Here is a 24,515-nt window from a genome sequence, read left to right on the forward strand (position 1 = left end):
AGAAAGTATGGAGCGACAAGAAGTTTTGGATAAAGATTGGGAGCGGGCAACGGAGACCCCACTCATACAATGTGGCAAGGATATGATGTCACCAGGTCATGTCATATGGTTTACTTACGTCAAAAAAGACAGCAACCAGGTGCTGGCATCTGGAAAAGGCTGTTTGGATGGCAGACTTGAGGGACACTAGATCATCAGTGGTAGAGTGACCCTGGCAGAAGCTGCCCTGACATGGAGCCAATAGGCCACATGACTCCAAGACACAACCCAACTGCCAACACACCATACGTTCCAACAGATTAGAGAGAACATTGGTGGGGCTGATGGGCCGATAGCTACCAACATTAAGTGGACTTTTACTGGAATTTAGCACCGGAATGATGGTGCTTTCCTGCCATTCTGATGGAAAGATACCATTGCATCAGACCCGGTTGAAGATGATGAGGAGATATCACTTGTAGCCAGATGAGATGTATAATCATCTGACTGCAGATCCGATCCAGCACAGGAGCTGTGTCGGGGTAATGTGCAAGGGCACTGAGGAGCTCTCACTCTGTAAACGGGGCATTATAGGGTTCACTGTGGCATGTAGTGAACGAGAGGACTTTCATTTTCATCCGCCATTTGAGGGTGTGAAAGGCTGGAGGGGTAGTTCTCTGATGCAGAGGCTCAAGCATAGTGTTCAGCAAAGTGCTCGGTAAGTGGGTTTCTCTGGCTGGGAGGGCTTCACTGATTCAGTCTCCCGGACTGAGAATGATCATGAAGCCCTACGACCAGCTGCTTCTGGGCACTTCAGATACTGGCAGGTGTCATATTTCCCACTAGCAGAAACCTGGGAAGGGAGTGACCCAGGGACCCCTTTCTAGCAAGAGGAGCTAAAGAAGACTTGCGATTCTCCAGCTGAGAAATGGGGAATGGTGTCCTCGATGGTTTGGGGGACAGTGCTCCCGAGGTAGGTGGTGCGGGAGCAACAGGGAGGAAAGTGCCCCCCATCATCAAGGGGGCATGTGTTGCCTTCCAGCTCTGAGAGCCAACTGGAACTCGTGGAACTGATGGGACTGCAGCTGTTCTCGTAGCGGTGGCATAAGAGGAGGTCATAGCCACAGGATGTAGGCACTCAAATTTCCTCTTGGCCTCAGTGTAGGTCAGTTGGTCCAGGGTCTTGTATTCCATGATTTTCCTTTCTCGCCATATAATCCTGAAGTCTGGTGAGCAAGAGGAATGATGCTCTCCGCAGTTGACACAGGTGGGAGGTGGGGCACATGGAGTATTGGGATGGGATGGACATCCACAATCTCGACATGTGATGCTGGAAGTACAGCAGGAAGACATATGGCCAAACTTCCAGCACTTAAAGCACTGCATCGGGGGTGGGATATATGGCTTCACATCACAGAGGTATACCATCACCTTGACCATCACAGGTAATGTGTCACCCTTGAAGGCCAAGACAAATGCACCGGTGGCAACCCGACTATCCCTCGGACCCTGATGGATGCATCGGATGAAATGAACTCCTCATCATTCTAAGTTGTTGTGCAGTTCATCGTCAGACTGCAAAAGAAGGTCCCAGTGGAATATAATACCCTGGACTGTATTTAAGCTCTTATGAGGAGTGATGGTAACGGAAACATTCCCCAGCTTGTCACAAGCGAGTAATGCCCATGACTGGGCAGAGGATGCTGTTTTTATCAAGAGTGACCCTGACCGCATTTTGGACAAGCCCTCCACTTCCCCAAACTTGTCCTCTTAAGCACTCTACAAAAAACTGAGGTTTCATCGAGACAAAGGAGTCCTCATCAGCTCTCGTATCGGGGCGAATAAGGTTCGCTGCCATCCTTAGCCAGGCGTTCCTCCAATGGTGTGGTCAGGGAGGGGAATGATTTAGGATCATACTACCTTGCATTGTGCTGAGACTTGGAACGCTTAGAGACTGCTGGTGTTTCATCACCAGCAAATGATGACAAGGTACACTTCATTGCGTGTCATCCATCCTGATGCCACCCACTCCAACCAGGGACCCTTCCCATGGGTGCCACCCAGCCACAGCAAAAGCCACCTGGTAGGATGGCCATTGCCCGGGAGTCTTGATGCCCCAGGGTGACGGTCATCTACTCCTTGGCATATGTGGGGAGTTAACGGCCCAGGCATCAACAGAGCGATCCCTGTGTAGTCAGGGGGCTACAACCAACAGGGTACATGGCGGCCCCACCACAATGGACTGGCTATCGTGCTGGAGATGAGGTGCAAAGAATTCCGTGGCCCTCGTCAGCGCAGAAAACAACATTGCATAGTGGGTAGAGGAAAACGCACCCAGGAAGGTGTCCTCCTTCAAGAGTTGGAGGATAAGCGGGACTGCAATGCCACGACGAGAAAGCTGGCTAAAGATCTCAATACACGACAGACACGATGTACCATGTAAGGCACCATTCCCCAATTGGTTCACTCTTTGGGAAAATTTTGTAAAATGGAGGTCAAACCATACGGGGGACCATTACATAAAGGCCAAAAGGTGTGAGACTTCTTTTAGTCACCTCTTATGACATGCAGGAATACCTCTGCACTATTCTAACCCCCGAGCCCTTGCGGGGGAGGGGGGAATGGTACAGGAAGGAGAAGTGCAGAGATGGGGCTGGGAGGAGATGGTCAAAATGAAGAGGGTGAGGGGGAGACAGGCGGAGGCTAACTAGAAAATCTTGGCTACATAACAGATGAAAGTTTTAATGTGACCTCCTCCTGCTTGAATGCATGTTTTCCTTTATTACCTCATTGAATTCTGCTCACAATCAAAAATACCTAATGCATTTCATACTGTCTGAAAGACTGCTACAATACATGCATGGGAAGTATGTTCATCCAGAACAACAGGTGAATACATGAAAATTGTGTGTGTCCCCCAGAAGTGGCAGTCTCCATGGTCTAACTCAGGTAAGATGGCAATGCAACATGTACACCTCTACCTACCTAACACGCAGGAAAGTGTGTATTCAGGTGCCTATGGACAGACAGGCTGAAATGTGTCGGAGTACCCTAGTGCATGAAACACAGTTACGAAATACAGTTGTCGATGGGTTGCAAGTGGCATGTCTCTTAAGTACTTGGGTAATGCAGTATGCAAGAAATCTGTGTAGGTATTCCAATAAGTCAGCCTGGAAGGATGTAGGGTTCCAACAAGCAGTTGCTAACAATGGCTGCTGAAACATTAATGAAGAACCTCTGTTGGTGACATGATTGGACAGTTGCACGGCACTTTATGCCTGTCCACATGTGTTAGTTTTGCAAATTTTGGATTCTGCCCCTTGTGAATATCATTTCATGTGTGAATAAAACAACAGCTGCCAAGTTGGGCATCATAACACACTGATGCAGGAACCACTGGCAGATGTTACTCTTGGAGGATAATCTGAAAGAGAGAAGGCTTGTAAATGCTGCAAACGGTACGGGTACAGGACATTTTCATATAAACATCTCTAGATTGTCATGTGCAGCACATTCCTCTGCAAGACTAACTGCCTTGTGCTGATTCCAGGACTTTTCTCCACAGCACTAAGTAGACCTTCCTCCTCCTCTCGTGTTGTATATCTTGGCTGAACTTTGCTGCCTGGTGGACGTGTGAACCTCCCGCATTCACAGAGGCAATGATGAATTCTTTCAAATGCCATTCAATATGGTAATCTGTGCAATGGGTGGTGTACCTGGTACAACCAATGTGCATCCAGTGCATTTGTCTTCCACCAAACCATACATATAATGCGTGGTTGTGAGCTCTTGGTTGTTCCAGAATGCAAACCATGGGGACGGACAATTACAAATCACTACACACACACTTCTGCTAATAGCTAAGGATACATTTAATGCTCCTAGTACTTACATGTCACTTCAGAGGAGACTCCATGCCACAATTATGCCAACACAGATATGCCGACAGCTACGTATTTAACTTGCGACTACTGTACATCATCTGTGCATGTTGAGGAATATTCAGGCATCTATCGTACTGATTCACAATTTGATTATTTGTGTTACGTTGTAACTAGTGTCATACATTTTCCTCTGGTAAACAACAATTGTAAGCATGCATTGCATAACAGTAACATGCTCAAATATGTATTTCTGGACCTACAGTGACAAACCTTTCTTTCTCCTTGTTATAGGAGGAATCCATTCCTGACTTTTGCCATGAAGCTTTGAAGCATACTGTATCAAAAGCAACATGCATACAAGGTGAACTTTTGCAGGAGATTCCTGACTGGAAATGGAGGTAAAAGGGTTCTATGAATGTGTGTCTGGAAATAGATGGCGTTTGTGCAATGACAACAAATCATTCCAGAACATAGAACAGAACTGCATCATATCCACATCACAACAGATTTTCGAAATGGCCTTCATGGGATGCAATGCACGTGTTCACATGTCGCATCATATATTGTCGTGTCGCATTCTTTCGCACGTCCCAGCCTCTCTCCAAATAACGTCAGAGGCAACGTGAACACGTTGTTGTTGGGTCTGCACATCAGAAACTGGTTCAGCATACACAACACTTTTCAGATGCCCTCAGAGATAAAAACCCAGGGGGTTAAGTCTGCCCATTTATTACGCTGTGTTACAGGGCCTCTGCATCCCATCCAATGCCTGAGGAAGATGATGATGATGATGATGATGATGATGATGATGATGATGATGTGTCAGCAAACCATAATGCAGAAGTGGGATGGTGCCCCGTCATGCAGAAACAACATAACCTGTCGTATTGCCAAAGGCACATTTTTAAACAGCCCAGGCTCCCTATCCACACAATGATGCTGACAATAAGATACCTCAACCATTTCCCAAGAATTGTCTGTAGCCTAAAGACGACGATTATGCAGATTGATGATGCCAGTTCTTGTAAAGGTTGCTTTGTAGGTGAAGAGGACTGATGTCAGAAATCCTATAATTGTGATGATCTGATGCAAAAACTATCGACAAAATCCTTACCATAGAGGGAAATCAGCTGCTGATAATCCTCATTGTAGGTGATAGGAATAGCAGCGATTGTCATGCAGGATACAAATAAAATCATATTTTGGCTTACTCGATGTTGACAGGCCACTTGCCAGGAGCTTGTACATCAGTTCATATCAATATTCTGTAGAAATCAGTCTGAAAAGCTGGTGTACGCACAGCCTGCCAACTCCCTGCTCATTCATCTGTCTGAAAGGATTCATGATCACACAAATGCTGAAAAAGGGTTTGAAATGTTGTATGATGTGGTTGGTGTCTGTAGAGGCCCCTGTTGTGGTATAGCGGTGCTGCTTGTCTGTACACAAACACCACCTTGGCTTGTTCCCGACATGAATACCGGATCATTCTGCTGCTCATGTTATGCTGCATCAATCCTATGGCCTGCAAAACACAAGGAACAGATGGTATGTGTTCATAGGAACTTTCATTTGTCAGCGCCACTGACCATGGCAACGATGTATTTCTGGACACATGTTTATCATCTTTTTCCCTCCATTTCCAGTTAGGAATCTGTTCCTGCAGTCTGCCATTTTTATTCATGTTCACCCTGTATTATGTCGGCCAAGTATCTCCTCCAAATCCCCTGGACCGATTTCAACCAAATTTGGCGCACAAACAGTAAGTTTCACGTGTATCAGTACTGTAGGGCAGTTTGAACTCTAGCTTCCACAGGCGCAGAGAGTAGTATCAGCCTGCTTTATAGATCTGCTCCGCACAACAGCCTATTTGTCACCGGCAAAAAACGGTTTTCATGCCCCCAACATGAAGGCTGCCCTACACAACAGGCACGCTGTAGGAACAATATAACCTTGCCTTGTCACCTTGTCAATCTGTTTTGCAGCAGTTACATGTGTGAATGGGCACTGCTGCGAAGAGGGGGAGGGGGGAGGGGAGGGGGAGATGATAAATAGGGGGAGGATGATGTGGGCAGAGAAGGGAAGAGGACACCGACAGACGGAGAGGGGGACGATGTGATGGAAGAGGAAGGAGGGGGACAATGTGATGGAAGAGGAAGGAGGGGGATAATGTGATGAAGGAGGGGGAGGTGCAGAAGGCAGGTGGAAAGTGTAGTGGGGTGGGGTAGTGTGCTGGTGGAAATGTAAGATGGGGAGAAGGAGATGGAAAGAGAGAGGGGGGCAGAGGATATGGAAAGAGAGAGGGGGAGGAAGATAGGTCAAAGAGAGGGGCCAGGGGAGATGGACAGAGTGGGAGGAGGAGATGGAGAGACAGTGTGTAGGGAGAAGGATATCGACAGGCTGAGGTGGGAAGATGAGCTGGAAAGAGAGAGGGGAGGAAGAAGTGGACCTAGTGGGGGAGGAAGGCAGCTGTGCAGTATACGTGTCGAACACACACACAGGCAAAACTGCAGGCTAAAAGCTGGTGTATAATAAAAGTGGAGCACTGTGGGACATCATAGAAGAAGACTCCAGAAGACGTAGACACAAATACAATAACATACAAATTAAAGATAGAGTAATTAATAGAAAATTGACAAAAACTAGCAAATTGTGTAAATAACTGTTTTTAGGTATTGAGAGACTCTGCAACAAAATTTTCCTAAAATAGGTGCAGCATCTGCAATGAACTATATAGCCAGCACAATGATGTATCCCACAACAGAGCAAGAAGTCAGGAACGCAATACAAATGCTAAAGGAAAGTTGTCAGTAGGCCTGGATGCAGTGCTAGTCGATTTCCTTGAGGCATGCACAGACAGCATACAAAAACTCCTTTAATGAATATAATAAGTGAGCCTTTCATTTCATGTATTTCACCATGGTCTCCAAATAACACACAAGTTGCACACCTACTAAAGAAATGAAAATCAAAAAATATTGAAAACTACAGGCCAATATCTCTACTGTCACATTTCTGGAAGGAAAAAAAAAACAATCAATCATGAAAGCAGATTTAATGAGTTACCTGGAAGAAGGAAAAAAAAAAAAACAACATTATTAACAAAGCACAGTTTGGCTTCCAAGATAGTACTTCTGTTCCAGCCATAACACAGTACATAAAAGTGGTATTTGAAACTATGAGCAGGGATGACTGTTAAAGGTATATTTTCAAACCTTTTCATGACTTTTGAAAAATGTTGACCATAAGATACTACTACAGAAACTAGAAGTATTAGGTATAAGGGGAACAGCTAATGAGTAGTTCCAGTCATACCTGGAAAATAAGGTGCAAAGGGTAATGAAGTTCACTCTCAAACTGATGTAAATTTTTAGGAAACAATTGTAAGAATCAAAACATACAAACAGACACTAATAAAACACCAGAACTCCTAAAGAGACAATCAATCAATACGTAATAAATCAACATTGTACACAAAGAACTCAAATTAACTTGAATTACAGCTTAAAGGGAAAAAACAGCTCTGTCACATGAAACATATGTGATGAATGTAAATACTGTGTAGGTAATACAAAGTATTTATAAATGATTATTGACTGTCAACTTATCTAGAATGTACACATTAAGACACAGACAAAGAGAATGTTGTCAGTGTTTTACACTCGTAGGGTCCAATCATTGTATGACAGCCAGTGTCTCATCACAGCTTACTATTCCTAAGTACATTAAATTCTTAGCTATGGGATTTTCCTCTGGGAATCAAATGCATGAAACACCAACAATTTTCAAACTGCAGAAAAAGAAGATATGAATAATAACTGAAAGCAAGAGTTGGGTTCACTGTAAGGAAATATCTTTAAGAAAATTGGTATCCTCACTTTCCCATCTTTGGACACACTGCATAAAACATTATCATGCAACAAAAGCCAGCTTGGAATTATATTTACCAATGCAAAACAATTTAAAACTCTAAATATCATTTTCTGTCCAGGATAAAACTTGTTTGATAATTTGCCCAAGGATATGAAAGACATAACTAAAATACATTTGTTTAAGAGACAGTCAAAGCAATCTTCTTAAATAATGCATGCTACACAACTGAAGATTGGTGAAACTCAGTAGAGGTTGCCTAAAAAAAATGAGAACTAAAACACCTGTCACATTATAAATACAGTAACAATGTAAAGCTTTTTACAGGAAAATCACCATCCATGATTAGTAGTGCATAGTACTAATGTCTCAGCATTTTTCTGAGTACGACATCTCATTCATCACAAGGGATGTTGACACACTTTTTCATGCAGACAGAAGGGAGATGTAAAAGAGGCACTGCAATACAGTCATGGTCCTATCATCATCAGCAAGTGTGCAAAGTGCACAGCTATGTTTTGGAGACTGTATAAATAGAGTTTATGTATTTTTCATGTTATGTTTCTAACTTATTCCAAGTATGTATAACTTGTATAACCAAAAGAGATAATGCATTTGTTAAGAAAATGTACTCAGACTAGGGAGGATGGATGTTCATGCTTTGTGCTGCCATCTTGAATTAGGTTTTCCTAAATCACTTCAGGCAAATTCTGGGGGCAATTTTTTTGACAATGTCATGGCTCACCAACTGTCCTCTCATTAAACACATGCGTAATGTATGCATATATAACTTATGTTTTCCCTTGTATCCTATATCACTCAATCCCACGTCCAGCCATCCTGATTTAGGTTTTCTGTGATTTCCCTAAGTCGCTCCAGGCAAATGCCGGGATGGTTCCTTTGAAAGAGCATGGCCAGCTTCCTTCTCTGCCCTTCCCTAATCTGATGAGACCGATGACCTCACTGTCTGGTCTCCTCCCCGAAACAACCCAACCCCAACTCCTGTATCACTATAAAATGATCCTCTAACAAATAAATTACCAAAACTAACATTAAAAGACAATTCATTGCATAATCCACAAGAGACTCAATGTTTGTGGACAATTATTGAAAGGTACTCCATCTGCGAATTAGCAATGCTATCGTATGCAAACACCAGGAATATTCTGTATGCATGATGCACCAGTGCCCAATATGGACAGCAACTCACCAGTTCTGGTAGGCTCTGTAAAACTGGAGCACAGAAGCCTGGCCCATTCCACATTAAAAATAGCACTGTGAGGGACTAAGTTTCCTGATCCCTTAAGTAAGATAAGGATATTATTTCTCTTCTTTAGGGCCAGCAGCAGAATATGTGTGTGTACTAATGGCATGATGATTAGAAAGATGCACGAGAATATCTGCTTATAATAACTAATCTTTACTCATGACGTACTCTTTCAGCATTTATTGCCATTGTCAAGTACATCTAAACTGATGTGATGTCCATATAATGTCATTAGTGAAATGTCTTATAATTGTCACTGTTTTGATAAGACAACAAATGACATAAATACAGGGTGTTTATAAACGAATATGGGGGTTTTAACGCTTTATAATATTTATTATATTAAACTTACAGTTATAAATGATATGTTAAATGAAAGAGCAATTCAAACAGTTTTCCAAGAACCTTATAAATGTTCAATGTGAGCACCATTTATCACACGGCACACAAGTCTATACCCGAGTTCTTCCCAAACATTGATAAGTGTGTCTTCAGTGATTGTAGCAACAGCTGCTTCAATCCGGTTTCTTAATTCAGGGAGGTATGCTGGTAGCAGCGGCACGTACACACAATCCTTGATGAAGCCCCACAGGAAAAACATCGCACGGCGTTAGGTTGAGTGAACGTGGAGGCCATGCAACGCAAGCCTTGTCATTGGGCCCCTTGTGGCCTTTCCAGCACTTGGGCTATAGACTTGATGTGTGCCGTGTGACAAATGGCGCTCACATTGAACATTTATAAAGTTCTTGGTAAAATTGTTTGAGTTGCTCTTTCATTTGACATATCATTTATAGCTGTAAGTTTAATATAATAAATATTATAAAGCATTAAAACCCCGATATTCATTTATAAATACCCTGTATATTGAAAATAATATGTTAATTATGGTTTGAAATTAGTTTGACAGTTCAACTCTTACAACATTATATGTTTACAAAGCTTTGTTGAATTTTCAAACCACAATTAACATATTATTTCCAAAATATTTATGCCACTTACCATCTTATCAAAACACTGACAGTTATAAGACAGTCCACTAACAACATAATACGGACATTGCATCAGTCTAGATATACTTGACAATGGCGATAAATGGCAAAGTTTCTGATCAAAAATTTGGCTCACAAATCACGCTGAATCTTTATAATTTTATATAGGTCCCCCCTCATTCTAAAAACTTATGAGAACAGTCAAGAAAGAAACACAGAGATTTTCCTGTCAGAAACTTAAAGCTAGATTTTGATATCCACTTCTATAACCTCTAAATTTCTGTCAGCATCTGGCATGTGCTTATTTGGAGACTGGAAGATTTAAAAGTGATCCACAAATAAAAGCCACTGCATCATTGACGCAATAATACATATAGCTACTACAATCATTGCATCCAAAAGGTTGCTTTGAGGGAGTCCACTCTCTTATTTAAAGCAAGCAGACAGAACAGCACTGACTAGATAGCTAAAATGCAGTGGGAGAAGCTAGGGGAGTGGAGGTAATAGAAAAATAAAAGATGTCCTCAGAACCAGGCATGGAGCTGCCTGAGGATATTTGGCATACAGGTAATATTGTATGTTTTCCCCAAGCTGAGAAAAATACGTATTAGGTGATGTATCTGAGGTATACCTTTGCCTAGCTGCCTTCGGCAGGATCCAGCTAGTAATGGCAGAATGATGTCTACTGGAACTCAGATTGAAAATAATTATGTAGCTGCCTAGATTCTAGGATAATGACCGGGTAGCAGTTGACCAACAATTACAACATTTCTGAAGAGATGAATTAAAATAGCTTCTTTCCACAAACCAGGAAATTGTCCCATTTCATATATGAAATTAAATCAATCAATCTTGTGTAAGATTTCGGAATGCACTGTAGATGCTTTTCTCATTACCTGAGGATGTGCCCTGTGCCACATGCAATCACATGTACATCTGAAGTCCCATCACTTTTCTCAGCATCCACTCCATGACAGTGGAAAGCTGGCTAAGGCTAGTGATGACTGGAGCCAAGTGCTCAGCAAGGCTACGTACACTGTCTACTCTGCTGGTCTAGAGAATCTCACCTTGCATTACATTGTTAGTAGAGTGTAACTTGCACAGTCTCTGAAATAACCTGGCAGTCTCCCAAACACTCGATGAATGACCAAAATGATTTACAGAATTTTGAAATTCATGCCAATACCTTTTCTTGCTTCTTTTATGTACCATCAAGCTGCCCTTGCCTTCCAAGGCATATGCTCTAAGGTCATTAACACATAGCTGGTGAGGAGAACACTAAAATTACTACTTGCTTGTGGTGAAAGCAACATCATCATTTGGTTAGGACATTAACTTTCTCATTGAAGTATTATAAGGCAACTCTTCCTCCCAAACATCAGTTCAGTGGTACAGTTTACTGAGCTCAGGAACTGTAATCATGATCTCTTTCCATCAGCCTTAATTATACAATGGTATTTTACATTCGCTACCCCATAGGTTCTCACTCTATACAATTACATATCTGTTTCTCATTGAAGAGTAGCAATACCCATTCCACCGAAGTACAGGCTGTTTTCTGAGAACTGATATTGATGTTTTAATTCATCCATTCCTGACCACAGAAACTACATACAAAACACACCAATTCATCTTGCTGAGAACCTATATGAAAGTCTCACAATTAGATAACACTTTATATGAAAGGGGTCTCCAGACTGCGCAATGGTGGCTCGAATGTAGATCTATGACTATTTCCCACTGAATTGGTATGTATGAAAGGACTGGAGATCATGAGGACCCAATGGTGGTTGACTGTGACCCATACAAGTGCTTTGGTGTGTATTTTGGCCCATGTCAGTAAAAGTTTCCACAGAGGTGGTACAGGCAGAGAAGCTATATGATAATGCTGCAAAGTAGCCTCATTGTCTAGAGCCACATTTCTCAACCTTTATTCCTGTGGCACAAACCAAAGTACATTTCAAACTTTTGCAGCACCATTACATGTGATTTTTTTTTTCCTACATGAAAATAGCACACACAAAATACAAGTAACACATTTTTTATTGTGGAATAACTATGAGATGCAAATTTATTGGATAAGACTCTTGAATAGGAACATATGAACATAAACATAATGCATGCAACAAAAAAAACTTATTACTCTTCAACAGGAACATAAAAATATTGTGACATCTGATACGTATTCATGACACACGAATGTGTCGTGTCACAGCGATTGAAAAATGCTTGTTTACAGTCTCATAAAAAGACACATAAGGGGAAACATACTTTCTCCTTACTCACATGTGCACTATAGCAGTGGTTTGTTATTATATGGTGTTCAAGGGCACAAGTGAGTCTGGTATCCACTTTTAAAGATTGCTACATCACTTCAGTGGATTATTCATTTCTGTCAAGACTACAATCCACATCATTTCACTATCATATGGGTCCCTTGCAGATACAAACAATGGGTTTTCCTGCATGACGAACTTCTTCTACCCCATATGCATCATAAGGAAACCATCTTCATAATACGATTTTTATTTTTACTCCTGCTGTTCTGCCAAGGTGAGGAGATAGCCCCAGAGTGGAATAGGGACAGGTGGTAACTTTGTTTAGCGTCTTCATGATGCACTCACACAGCCAACTCTGCCCTGTCAAATTCAAGTAATGTAACATGGTTTGACACCTTTATGCCTATTCTCTTAGGTTTAACAATGGTTTCGTTTTATTTGGTGATTACTGACTATCATCTGTTAGGGCTACTCAGGGATGCACTACTTTGCTTTTCTTTGCATGCCTGCTTCATTTCTGCGGTAAATTTCCCAACTCAGTTTCCTTCTGTCACTGGAGATTGATTAGAGGGAAGCGAAGTTTTTTGGAGTAGTCTGGATTGCAATGGCACTTACAGTTGCAAGAGATAGTGACTATTTATTTATTAATCCATGGCTCACGTGATAATGACACAGGATTGTCATTATACAACAAAAATAAATAGCTCAAGTGTACCAACACAGAATGTGTTGGCACAAACCAAAGTACATTTCCTGATGATACCATCCCACCATTTGCATGAAATGATTTAGGAAAACCAAAGAAGAAATCGCTATGGTCAGACAGGGCAAACTCCTTCCTCCCTGAAAATGATGTCAGAGTCTTAAAAACTGCACCAGCTCATTCAGCTGATCTCATCTCACAACGTTTTTTCTATTCATATGCGATTTGCACAAGATAACATAATATAACAAAAACAGTTTTATACTGTTTGTTCACATCTCTCTACACTACTGCTGCACACACTGCAGACAGCTGCTGGTGACTTCATAACTTATACATACAGCCATGCCCTTGCACCACAGCAGTCTATCTGGAAAACTGATTCTAGGACCACAAAGATTCTACTATACCCCATCCCTGTCCTCCCTTAAGTTCATCTGGAAAACAGTGTCCCAAATGACAAGTGAGATGTTGAGTACAGGAGAATGACAAGATATTAGTATTACGCATGTTGTAGATCTTCAGAACTTTATTTTCTTGTAAAAAGGATTACACAATGATCATGTATTCTTATGTGACAGGGTATTGTTGTTGTTGTTCCCTATATTTATTAACCCCTACTCCAAGTTCTCTCCCTACCTTTAACTGCGTAGTACCTATTAGTTATTAATTATGTTTTTACTGCCTTTTTAAACAGACATATTTTAATAATATTTTTTTATCTTCTTAAGTAACATATTATACAATTATCCTCTAGTAAATATGCTATTTTGAATATTTGGCTTGTTTTACCTTAGTAAATACAAGTCCAAACTTGGCTACTGTTTCATGGTTACATATAGATCTACTAGTGAGATACTCACTACACTGTATGACACTATACTACACTGCATGCACAACAGAATGGCAGATGTTGATGCAGTAAGAATAACTAGCTTTTTAAGCGGTTCTTTATAATGAGCCTAACTACTACTTTTAGTTATTTGCTGCCTGTATTTGTCTAGAGACAGTAACTTTAGCACGAGTTTTTTTGACTGTTCCAGCAAAAGAAGTCAACAAAGTATTACCATTGTAATATCTTAAGTCTTTCAGAATAAGTGATATGTTACACTTTAATTTCTTGGAATCTTCTCTCAACCAAAATGTATCAGTGTGTTTGATATGTGTGGGATACCATCAGGTAGAATAAGCTTACCGTAATACGAGGGGAGATCAAATATGACCCGGAATTAGCTTTTGTAAACTTCATTGAATCAACCAAACAAAAATACATCCACATGGAATATAAGGGTGAAACCACATTTCCTCCTCACGTTGTTGCAGGTGCCGCTGACAAACTTCCTGGTACAAATGTTTGTTTTCCTCAGTGAGAATATGAGGTGCCTACCTAGCAGACAATTTCCAGAAGTTGTGTTTGTTAGTGACGATGGCTTGAGCATTTCCACAGCTTATTCCTATACTTGAAACAATTTCAGCAAGGCTTATGTGCTAATCTTCTGGAGCAAGGTCCTGTACAGCACAAATGTTGTCCCAGTCTGATCTTGTCCATGGTCATCGTTGGTTGGGTACATTTTCCACAGCTACCTGACCTCTACAAATGTTTTATGCCATTCCTGGACTTGGGTCTTCAAAAAGGTTTCTTCCATAAACTGTGTGCAGAACCTCCTCAAAATTTCTACGTGCTTAGTGTCTTCTTTAACAAAAGACTTAATTATGCAGTGTGCAGCAGACATGTGTACCTCTTGCTCACACATGGTGGCCTGACTCGAGTGGTCATGTCACACAAACTGCAGCATCATGCTGCTATTCCAGACATCCTCACACCATCCTGTCCAGGTTGCACACATTTCTGTCTTGTACTAAAGATGCCAGATTTAAATTCCAGTTCATATTTGATATGCCCTTGTAACTTCTGGGAGTACTAATGTGTCACAGAGAAAAACAAATGCTACTGTCTCCTGAACCCCATCATTCACTATTTTCATAATTTTTTAACATCAGTGGTTCCACATTATTTCCAGTCTTGTGTCAATTTGTCTGTATTGAGGTGTGTGATCTTCACAGTCTGGGAAAAACAAATGTGCAGAGAATAAGCCGAGCAGGGTCTCAAATAAATTATAACAATGAAATTATAACATGAAATGATTTCAAACTCTTTTTCTTTGTGACACTGTACTCAAAAGAGACAGCTCACATTTATTAAAATGGCAACCATATCAAGAGTCAAAGGGTTTGAGCTGTCTCATCAACAGAAAAATGGGAGTCACAGTCTATAAAGCAGAGAAAACTGTTTTCTAACTTATATATGCACAGCACATCCACAATGAAAGATAATGTTGGTAACATTGGTAGAAGAAAGATTGTAGATTGTCACTTGCCTCTGTAACATATCCCATAAATATGCACATGGGCTTCAGATGTGTGAAGATGATTTAGAAATGTCTCTGAGATGATGATGACCATGCACAGATGATTCATTTAACAAGCAGTGGCGGCCGTTGTGCAAGAGCACAAGAGCACCCTAACTTTTGACACCTCTCAGAGATATTGGTAATTTTTCTTTGAATGGTGTTAAACGTAATGTAGATGCGGTAATCTGAAATACACGGCACTAAATCTACCGTACTATGCTACAATGCTATTCCTCTACGCTCCATGGCATCAGGAACGCGAGCACACTTTTAGTTGTGCACATTTTAAGGAGCTTTTGTGCATGCATAACGGGCATGACGTAATTGCCTGAAGGACCAAATATGTATGGATTTGATACTCAATGTGCACAGTTCACGGTGTGCACAGTTACCACTCAACTACAAGTTTATGTCTATGCCACCAGGTGGTAGCACACTGCAGCAGAGTTTTATCTCCATACGCTTCACAATCCTCAGATATGCCAGTTCACTCACTATACAGTAAAATTAGATCGGACATCAATACATGTTACAGTTATACTGACAGAAAAATCTATTTTGTGGGATTATGAATGAGAGTTAAATATATTTAAGTTTTGGATTTTATCATACAGTAGCCTGTTTGAAATGCTGAGAACCGTAAAGTACATCATCATCGATTGTGAGTCTGTAGTAATTATTCAAGCTTTTGATATCTGTTGATCTTATGGTAGGTCAGGTTTATCTGTGCTGTAGGCCCATGTATATATAAACAATCACGAAAAGCTCTCTCACTCGTTTCTTTGATATTCAGTTAAATGTGGGATGACGACAGTGTGCTTTTGGCCTTAAGGTTCTCAGCGCCTCATTTCTATTCTAGTCATGTGGCCACATTGGTAGACGGTACTACATGAATTTAATCATTTCCACAAATGGCAGTTTGTGTTTGGGGTCGGTTGTTTACCATGCTGGAATCTGGTTTTGGGTGTAGTGTAAATGTGAATTCTCTTGAGTCAACAGGAAAGAAAATTACCAAAAAAAGTTAGATGCAAAGGAATTAGGGACTCCCAGAGCAGATCCATTGACAGAAAGTGACAAAATCTCCACCTGCTTTTGGCAGTGGTGAGGCACGCACACCTCATTTGCATCTCACCTGTTGTGCTGCTTGCGAAAGAGTGTGCATTTGCTTATTTCCGCATAGCGGGTTGTGTTAATGTCCGAATTCACCAACAATCATGTCGTTTTCCTATCACCAAGCCATGATTAAACTAACATTTCCCTTGGATCGTGAACGACCACAAGCGTACAAAGCTGAACAGTTTATATGAGATGAAATGTGTATCCCTCTGCAAGATGTTCTCGGCATTCATTTTTTGATCCTTATTACCACTGTGTGCGTAAAGGTGGCAAGGAAAGAGCTGTGCAGCACCATGCTAATGACCTCAAGTTCCAACACCCTGATGGACATATAGAGGCTGTCATGCTTGACCAAGCTGCTTTTGGTCTCTGAACATTGCGGGTTTTCAAACTCCCATTTGAGTTGTTGCTGGATGTTGTGGTGGCCTCCTTTAGACGTTACAGCAATGCTGTCAGTCAAGTTGCTAAAACATGGAAGATGTTTGAAAGATACTGTGTCCTCAATGGTGCCCATCAGGTAAAAATTGAACTGACGAAACACATGCCTTCCTATGTAATAATTGCCGGCTTTATGGCTGTCGTCATGTACCATGGCCAGCTGCACACTTGTTCAGGTTGTGGCAGGGTATGTCGTGTCTGTTCTGAATGTCTCCGACAGATTGGTTTGGATGCCAATCAGAGAGGTCACTCTCTCTGTGGCATCCACAGTGTTACTTCTGTCTTACGTGTCCACGGCAGGGCTGCCTGCTGTACCTATTCTGATTCAGTCAGCACTGGCGTCCACTCCTCTCAATGACATGATGGATGTTTTGCCTGCCTCTCCTATAATGCCACCAGCGGCAGTACTAATGCCGATGGCAGTCAGCAGATGCAAGCCATCTGTCCTTACCCCATGGTTGTTGATCACGGAGCTGTACCAACCTCCACTTTTCTGTCATCTGGCCACGTGTCGGACAATAGCCGCCTGCCACCCGACACAGAACAACATGTTAGGAAGCAATGGTCACCAAGGAAATGGAAAAGACAACTGTACTCCTTCCAATGACTGCCTCCATTGGATGTGTGCACAGGATGACGACCCTCCAATTGATGATGTGCTGTCCCCTGATGCCCTTGCACCTGACAATGTGATGTCCTTCCCTGCCTCTGTCTCCAGTCAGCATCCACCTACAGACACCGAACTTCCCCTGCCTGCGTCTGATGCGGCTGTCTCCCTTTCTGTGTCTGGTGCTACATGTGAGCACATCTCTGATAGTGTTTTACAGAACAAGCCCAATGAGACATCTGTCACCTGGGTGGATGGCGTCGACGCTCAGGATGGGCGTTCTGGAGATGTACACAGAATGATGTAGCCCCATTGGAGATTTTGGCTCCATCTCCTTCACAGTGATATACCCTTCCATGGGGGCCTAACCGGGAGCTCCCTGTACTTACCCCATGTTTGGCTAATCCTTCCTCCGTTGATGACAGCTTTTCAGAGTTATTGCATAGCCACAGTCAACATCAATACCATTCGCGTACACCACAGACTGCCTCTACTCCACGAAAAGCTGTATGCTGCAGACAATGACGTTGCCCTGCTTCAGGAGGTGCATGTTACAAACCTTTTGTTTGTTGGGTTATTTGGGGGAAGAGAGAAAACAGCAAGGTCATCGGCCTCATCGGATGAGAGAAGGACGGGGAAGGAAGTCGGTCGTGTCCTTTCAAAGGAACCATCCTCGCATTTGCCTGGAGCAATTTAGGGAAATCACAGAAAACCTAAATCAGGATGGCCGGACGTGGGATTGAACCGTTGTCCTCCTGAATGTGAGTCCAGTGTGCTAACCACTGTGCCACCTCGCTCGGTGCAACCTTTTGTGCTCTCTATGGTTTTACAGCACATCTTCTATGCTACCCCTAATAGTAGTGGGGTGGCGATCCTCCTACGTGACGGTACCCTCACTGGCAGTTGCCTATTTCCATGATGCCAGAGGTCTGGCTCTCACATTTAGCTGTGTAAGAATTATCATCCATTCGCCATCTGGTTCGCATCGCCGCCGCGAATATTCCACTTCCTTCTCCGAGGCAGTCAAACCTCTCTTCCTGGGTTGGCAGAATGCACTGATCAAGGACAGTGATTTCAACTCCACCCAGCCATCCAAAGACCAACTGTCACCTCACACACTGTGCACAGCACTAGTGACAATTCTCCACCACCTCAACCTTTTAAATTCTTGAGAGCATGTTCATGATGATCATCTGGTGTTTATGCATTTCACTAACCATTCCTGCAGTCAACTTGACACTGTTTATATCCACCACGGTATTGTCTGTGAGGTACAGGCTGCTGAAGTCTGGCCCATTGGGTTCTCTGACCATGATGCATATATATGCACCATCAATCTCTGCTGCCACATGGTGTGGCACGGCCATGGACCATGGAAACTGAACATGATACATCTTACTTCACCCGACTTCTGGCAGCTCAATGAGACCACATGGGCAGTTTCTCATTGGCACCTTGATAGATATCAATCTGCCCTGCCATACTGGGTGCTCCATACAAAGCTTGCCCTCTGCTAGGCCTTGATGGGTTATGGAATGAGGTCATGGCGCGTCAGCAATGAATCCAGGATTTCTATTTCACCATTCTCTGGGAAAGTACTATGGTGCTGCATTTCTTAAGAGCACCAGACAACAGTGAATCGTGCCAAGATACAACTCTCATCCCTCTCTCACTGTCACTTTAAAGGAGCTATGGTCAGCGTCTGTACACATGGGTTAGTGCAGGAGTGTTCATCTATGTATCATGTGATAGGGGAATGGCACCACCATCAGAAGACTTCAATTAATGTTCTTACGACTGATGATGGGTGGTGGTTAGATAGCCATTGCGATGCAGGGTCTGACCTCAATGAAAATTATGTTATGCTATACTCTGCACAATGTCACCACCCAGCCAACTTTATGGCCGTCTCCTGAACACTGCTTTAAAGTCAGTTCCAAGGGATGCAATGATGGAGATCTGTCTGCCGACATCACGGAGGATGAAGTCCGTGATGCTACCAAGCCGGGTCTAAAAACAAGTTGCCTGGCCCCGACAGCCTCCCACTGGAGTTTTATCGGGCATTTCATCCCCTAACGGCACTGGTGCGGACAAAAATTTGTTGGGATTATATGTTACCTCTCACGCAGATCCCAGACATTTTCCTCGACGGTCTCATCATTCCCATCCGTAAGCCATGGAGTACCTCACAGATATGCGATTACCAGCCCTTGACATTGCTCTACAGTGGCACACAGATCTTTATCCAGCTGTAGGTTGTACAGCTAAAAAGGATGGCCCAGTACGTGGTTTCCCTTATCAAACTTCTCTGGGAGGTGTCAATAACATCCACACTGGCCTCTGTCAATATCAGAACACAATCACTCTTGTCATGTGCCTGAATTTTTGGCAGCTCTTGCCTTCAGCCAGGCATTTGATCGGGTTGATCACAACTACCTGGAAGGGATGCTCCGCAATATGGGATACTCTCATACTACATCGCAGTTTGTCTTCTTCTCAACAATGGCCATCTCACTACTCTCATCTTGATCCAGCACTCTGTGAATCAAGGCTGCCCCCTCTAGGCAATGTTGTATGCTTTCATCATGGATACCCTGCTCTGCGGCCTCTGTCAACGCTTGTCTGGGACATCTCTCGGTGGCCACGTATACAGCTGCACTACTTATGTGAATGATTTCATAATCGTTCTTCATAGGGAGTCACTGACATGCGATACCACCTATGGCAAAGCTTCTGGTAACTGCCGTAACATCCACAAATTGAGTGCCATGGCTATATGAGCAGGACTTCCTGCACACGGTGCTGCTCCACTGCGAGTAGCTGCTACCATCTGAAGCTTAGGACTCAATTTCGCAAGTGATATGCGGCACACAATTGACCTCAACTGCCAGCGCCTACTGTCCCAACCACAAGCTGGGCTAGTGGCATTGGGTTCATATGTTTGCCACATGTTGCTGTTCAAGACAACAGTACAAACCCTCACCTTCCTGCTGTGCATGGATGGTTTATGCTTGTATTGTGTCCCCAACAGAGTGATAGCCCTTTTCATAAGGTCTCACATGGCGCTGTGGCAGCGTTGCCCAATAAACCTTACCAACCTCTTGGTGCAGGCCTTTGTACCACTTTCTCTCTTTGCACCTATCCAGCTTTTGGATATCCGACCATCCTTTGTACCAATTTCTCTCTTAGCACCTATCCAGCTTTTGGATATCCCACCATCCTTTCTTTCCTTCTGCCAATTTGCCCTCAAACAGAGCTATATCCATACTGCAATACTGCCAATGAGCTTGACATCCATAAAGGTGATCTGCAGCTTTCTTCAGCAGTACAGGTCACAGAATGTGATTGAGGAAAAGCATCCCCATGTCAAATGGCATGCCGTCCGGTGATTGGCGTGCACTCCTGATCTTGCCACTGATGTCCTGTCTGCATGGTACCTTACAGTCAATGGGAAGAAAGTATGCTGGTCATGCACTCATGGGATTCACCTTACAGACATCCTGTTGTGTGGTTCTTGGTGCGACTGACGCTGGCTCTAGTTACTTGTACAACTCCTCATCAGATAAATCCTCACCTGCTCCTCTTTCTGGACTTGGAATACTTTCCACAAGTGAAGACAAACTCTGTGAAGTGGATATGTGAACACAGTTTACTACTTGTTTGCTGATGGCAAGAAAAATGTCTGCTATCAGCAATGGATCCATGCCATTCCCACTCTTAGAACTAGTTGTTCTCTGGTCATCCAAATGGTCACAAAGAAACCAATTAAAAAGATAAACAAAGAAAACTACTAAATAAATAAATCATTGATGTTCTATGTACCTCTACTCCACGTTCCTAAACTTTCCTTGGTTCCCGGGGGGGAGGGGGGGCAGGGGACTGGCAGGTAGGGAGGAGGGGGCGGGGGGGGGTTGACTGGACATGGTGGCCAGGCCTCAGGTTGCAATCCCTGCCCACACTGGCCCCATCTCTCTTTGTAGGTGTGAGGAAGGTTCCTTAAAAAGAAAATTGATAAGCATAACTGCTGTACAGGAGATTCTATTATGTTCACACCCTATATTTATCTGAAGCTAATAATTTGTGAACCCCTAGAATGTATGCTCACGAGCCACCCCTTTTAAAAATTGTCTAATGTTCAAATTTGCCGCATATCTTTCAGAACCACATATTAAGCACAACATTTTACTTTGTAGTGGTAGTTCGCTGCTAACAACCATACCTCCATTATAAGAAAGGCTATCAGAAGTACATCTTTATCAATATGTATTCATCAAGAACCACTCTTAAGGTCTAGATACTTATCATAAAAAAATAATGCAAACATTTTTGTGCGAACCTGAAAGAAAGGCAGTGAAATTATCTACTTGCTACATTTCTATAAAAAAACAGTTGCAGTATGCAAATAGGTATGTGAGGATAAAATACTGTAAGTGATCTATCATCACGATTAGGCCTGGTTAAAAATGTCATACTACACTGATCGACCACTGGCATCATTAACAAATTAAAAACTTGAAAATATCATATCACAGTGGAAAAGTAAGGGGATTTGATCATGGACTCAATGTAACCATGGATTTTGCAACGTATGTAACAAAAAGACTGTCATGATACATTCGTCGACTTGGCCAACTCACTCAAAGCTATTAACTGCCAACCTATTCTAGTCTTTGAGTTACTATATAGTTCAGTCTTTCACTACACAAAAGATACATTTGTAGGTTTAGTATACAACCCAACCTGAAGCATCATTTCTGAAATTTACTATACTAATAAGTTACAACACAAACAAAATGTCACACTATACTGAAATTGCTGGAGAAGTCATTCCATGAAACCTGAAAAACCCAATTAAGTGTGTAAGTGTAAAAAAAGACTCTGATGTCAGAAAGGCACTGAAATCTCTAAGAAGAAAAGTCCCACAGCAGAAGATGACATACCAAATGCCTGTCTGGCCACAAAGATTTAGGTTTTCTGGGATTTCACTGAACTGTTAAACACAAATTTCTGGAAGGTTCCATTTAAAAAAATGTGGTCAATTTCCTTCCTCATTCTCCTTTTCTAATCACTCTATCAGTAAAATCTTCCATTCGTCTTGAACTCAATCAGTGGCAAGTATTCTGCAGTAGCCTATTACTTTCTACAAGCTTTCTCTAAGGCATGCAGTCATAAGACTATTTAATTCAAAATGTGCAGAGAAGAATATATTGAACAGAAAGCTAAAATGTGTGCTAACATCAGTAACAGTATTACTGCTGAGATGATCAAAAGGTATTAACTTCTGAAGCGAAATGAAAATCATATCTCGCAAAAATAAATTAAACTGATATCAGCCCCATTCATAGAGCCTACTGTGCATGAACATATATACTATAAAGTAGTGTGTGTGTGTGTGTGTGTGTTTTTTCTTTTTCTTTTTTTTTTTTTACGGCATTGAATTATACCTGATGTGAATGGCCGTCCAAAACATGTCAGTCCTTTTGGGAAGGCTACATTAACAAAAAAAACTGCAATTAATTTACATATTTAGCTTATTATCTACCAAGAGGAAACAGTTCTAGCACTTACTGAATGTTATGTGTGTTTTACATTCTGCACATCTGTATGACTGAGCAGAAAGTCCTACTTCTGGGCATATGTCCTTAATGTATTGTGGATTCTCTGATGCTATAACATGAGCACAAATTCTGCATACTTGTGCAAGACATTTAGTGTGACAAACATACAAACAATCTGAAAAAGAAAACAATTTCTACTTATCTTACAACAGGTCGTAGCTGAACTCTATTTACAGACACATTCTATTAAGAATATAGTACCTCTACACTGATACCATGACTGAATCATACTCCAGACAGCACCACAACATCTATCACAGTATTGTTTTGATGCAGAAACGGGCTGGTTCTGAAATACAAAATGATGCCCTAAGCGTACTTTGATATCTTCCCGAGGGCTACAGGTTAATTCTTCAGCCACATCTCGTGCTTCTTGCAGTCGCAAACGCAGTTCGATTAAGCGCCTCACCAACCACTTTCTCTCCTCCGAGCGTTCTGGACTTTCCAATACCATATCCTTGCATTGCTCCACAGCCTTCGTCAACTCTTCCACTGAGGTAAGTCCAGGCCCATCCTGTAAATATCATGTTTTACAGATTTCACAAATGCAACAATGTTTAGGCAACATAGTCGATCCATCATATACCTCTGAAATCGAAAGGCAATTCGCCACACTTATTAAACTTGGCGGAATCGTTGACTTTCCATCCCACGTATCGTCCCCTGATATACACCCTGATGTTGATGACGATGGTGTCGACGCCAGAGTGCGACTGACATTGATGGGATCCTCATTTCCTTCCTCGCACTCTGTATTTCCGCAAATCATGCTTGTAATGGACATAAACGGGCTATCACATAACAAAAGATGACAAGCATCCAGTACGGATACGTAAAACTAGCATAGTTTTCCACGCCACTTTCACCAGGTAGCATATAAGACAATCTTTATGACATCAGATGCGATACTTCAAACTTCGCAAACAATAACATATTGCTTTCTGCTAGGGTGAATCAAAGAACAGCAGAAGAAGATAGTACGTTGGCTGCTAAATACCAATCAACAAGTAATGAACACACTGCGCAGATATATTGTAGCGTGTAGACCGAAAATTTGCACAGATATTACATGCCCGCAAAAGTAAAGTTAGAGGTATAAGGAAAATATTGTTCTGATCTGTGAGCGCAGATCACCTCCACCTAGATAAGTTGTGGGCCTATGGACTGTAACTCCCCGCAAATCTGGAGTGAGCAAACAAGCATTGGCTTCCGAGTTCCAATTTGATTTGCTATCGATACAAATACAACAAAAGTGGATTATGAAAGAATGCTTTTTATACCACTTTCTTCCCTTCTTGGTTATTCGAAATATATTAACAAAAAACAAGTTACATTAACGAAATGAAAATGAAATTAA

General features: G+C 42.1%; 1 protein-coding gene across 2 annotated transcripts in view; it reads right to left on the reverse strand.

The window, feature by feature from the left end:
- The window catches only part of LOC126483500 (differentially expressed in FDCP 8 homolog A), an 88,596-nt gene extending 64,470 nt beyond the window's left edge, over positions 1 to 24,126 (reverse strand). Inside the window, exons 1-4 of one of the 2 annotated variants that reach the window (XM_050106625.1) lie at positions 23,745 to 24,126; positions 23,360 to 23,672; positions 23,109 to 23,273; positions 22,985 to 23,029 (exon numbers count right to left, since the gene is read on the reverse strand). In XM_050106625.1, the coding sequence (XP_049962582.1) occupies positions 22,985 to 23,029; positions 23,109 to 23,273; positions 23,360 to 23,672; positions 23,745 to 23,942 (721 nt within the window). In that variant the 5' untranslated portion in view covers positions 23,943 to 24,126. The remainder of the gene's footprint in view (positions 1 to 22,984; positions 23,030 to 23,108; positions 23,274 to 23,359; positions 23,673 to 23,744) is intronic. The other variant, XM_050106626.1, reaches the window with a different exon arrangement.
- Positions 24,127 to 24,515: the final 389 nt, after the last annotated feature.

This window comes from Schistocerca serialis, chromosome 1 (genome assembly GCF_023864345.2).
Source record: "Schistocerca serialis cubense isolate TAMUIC-IGC-003099 chromosome 1, iqSchSeri2.2, whole genome shotgun sequence".
Lineage (NCBI taxonomy): Eukaryota > Metazoa > Arthropoda > Insecta > Orthoptera > Acrididae > Schistocerca > Schistocerca serialis.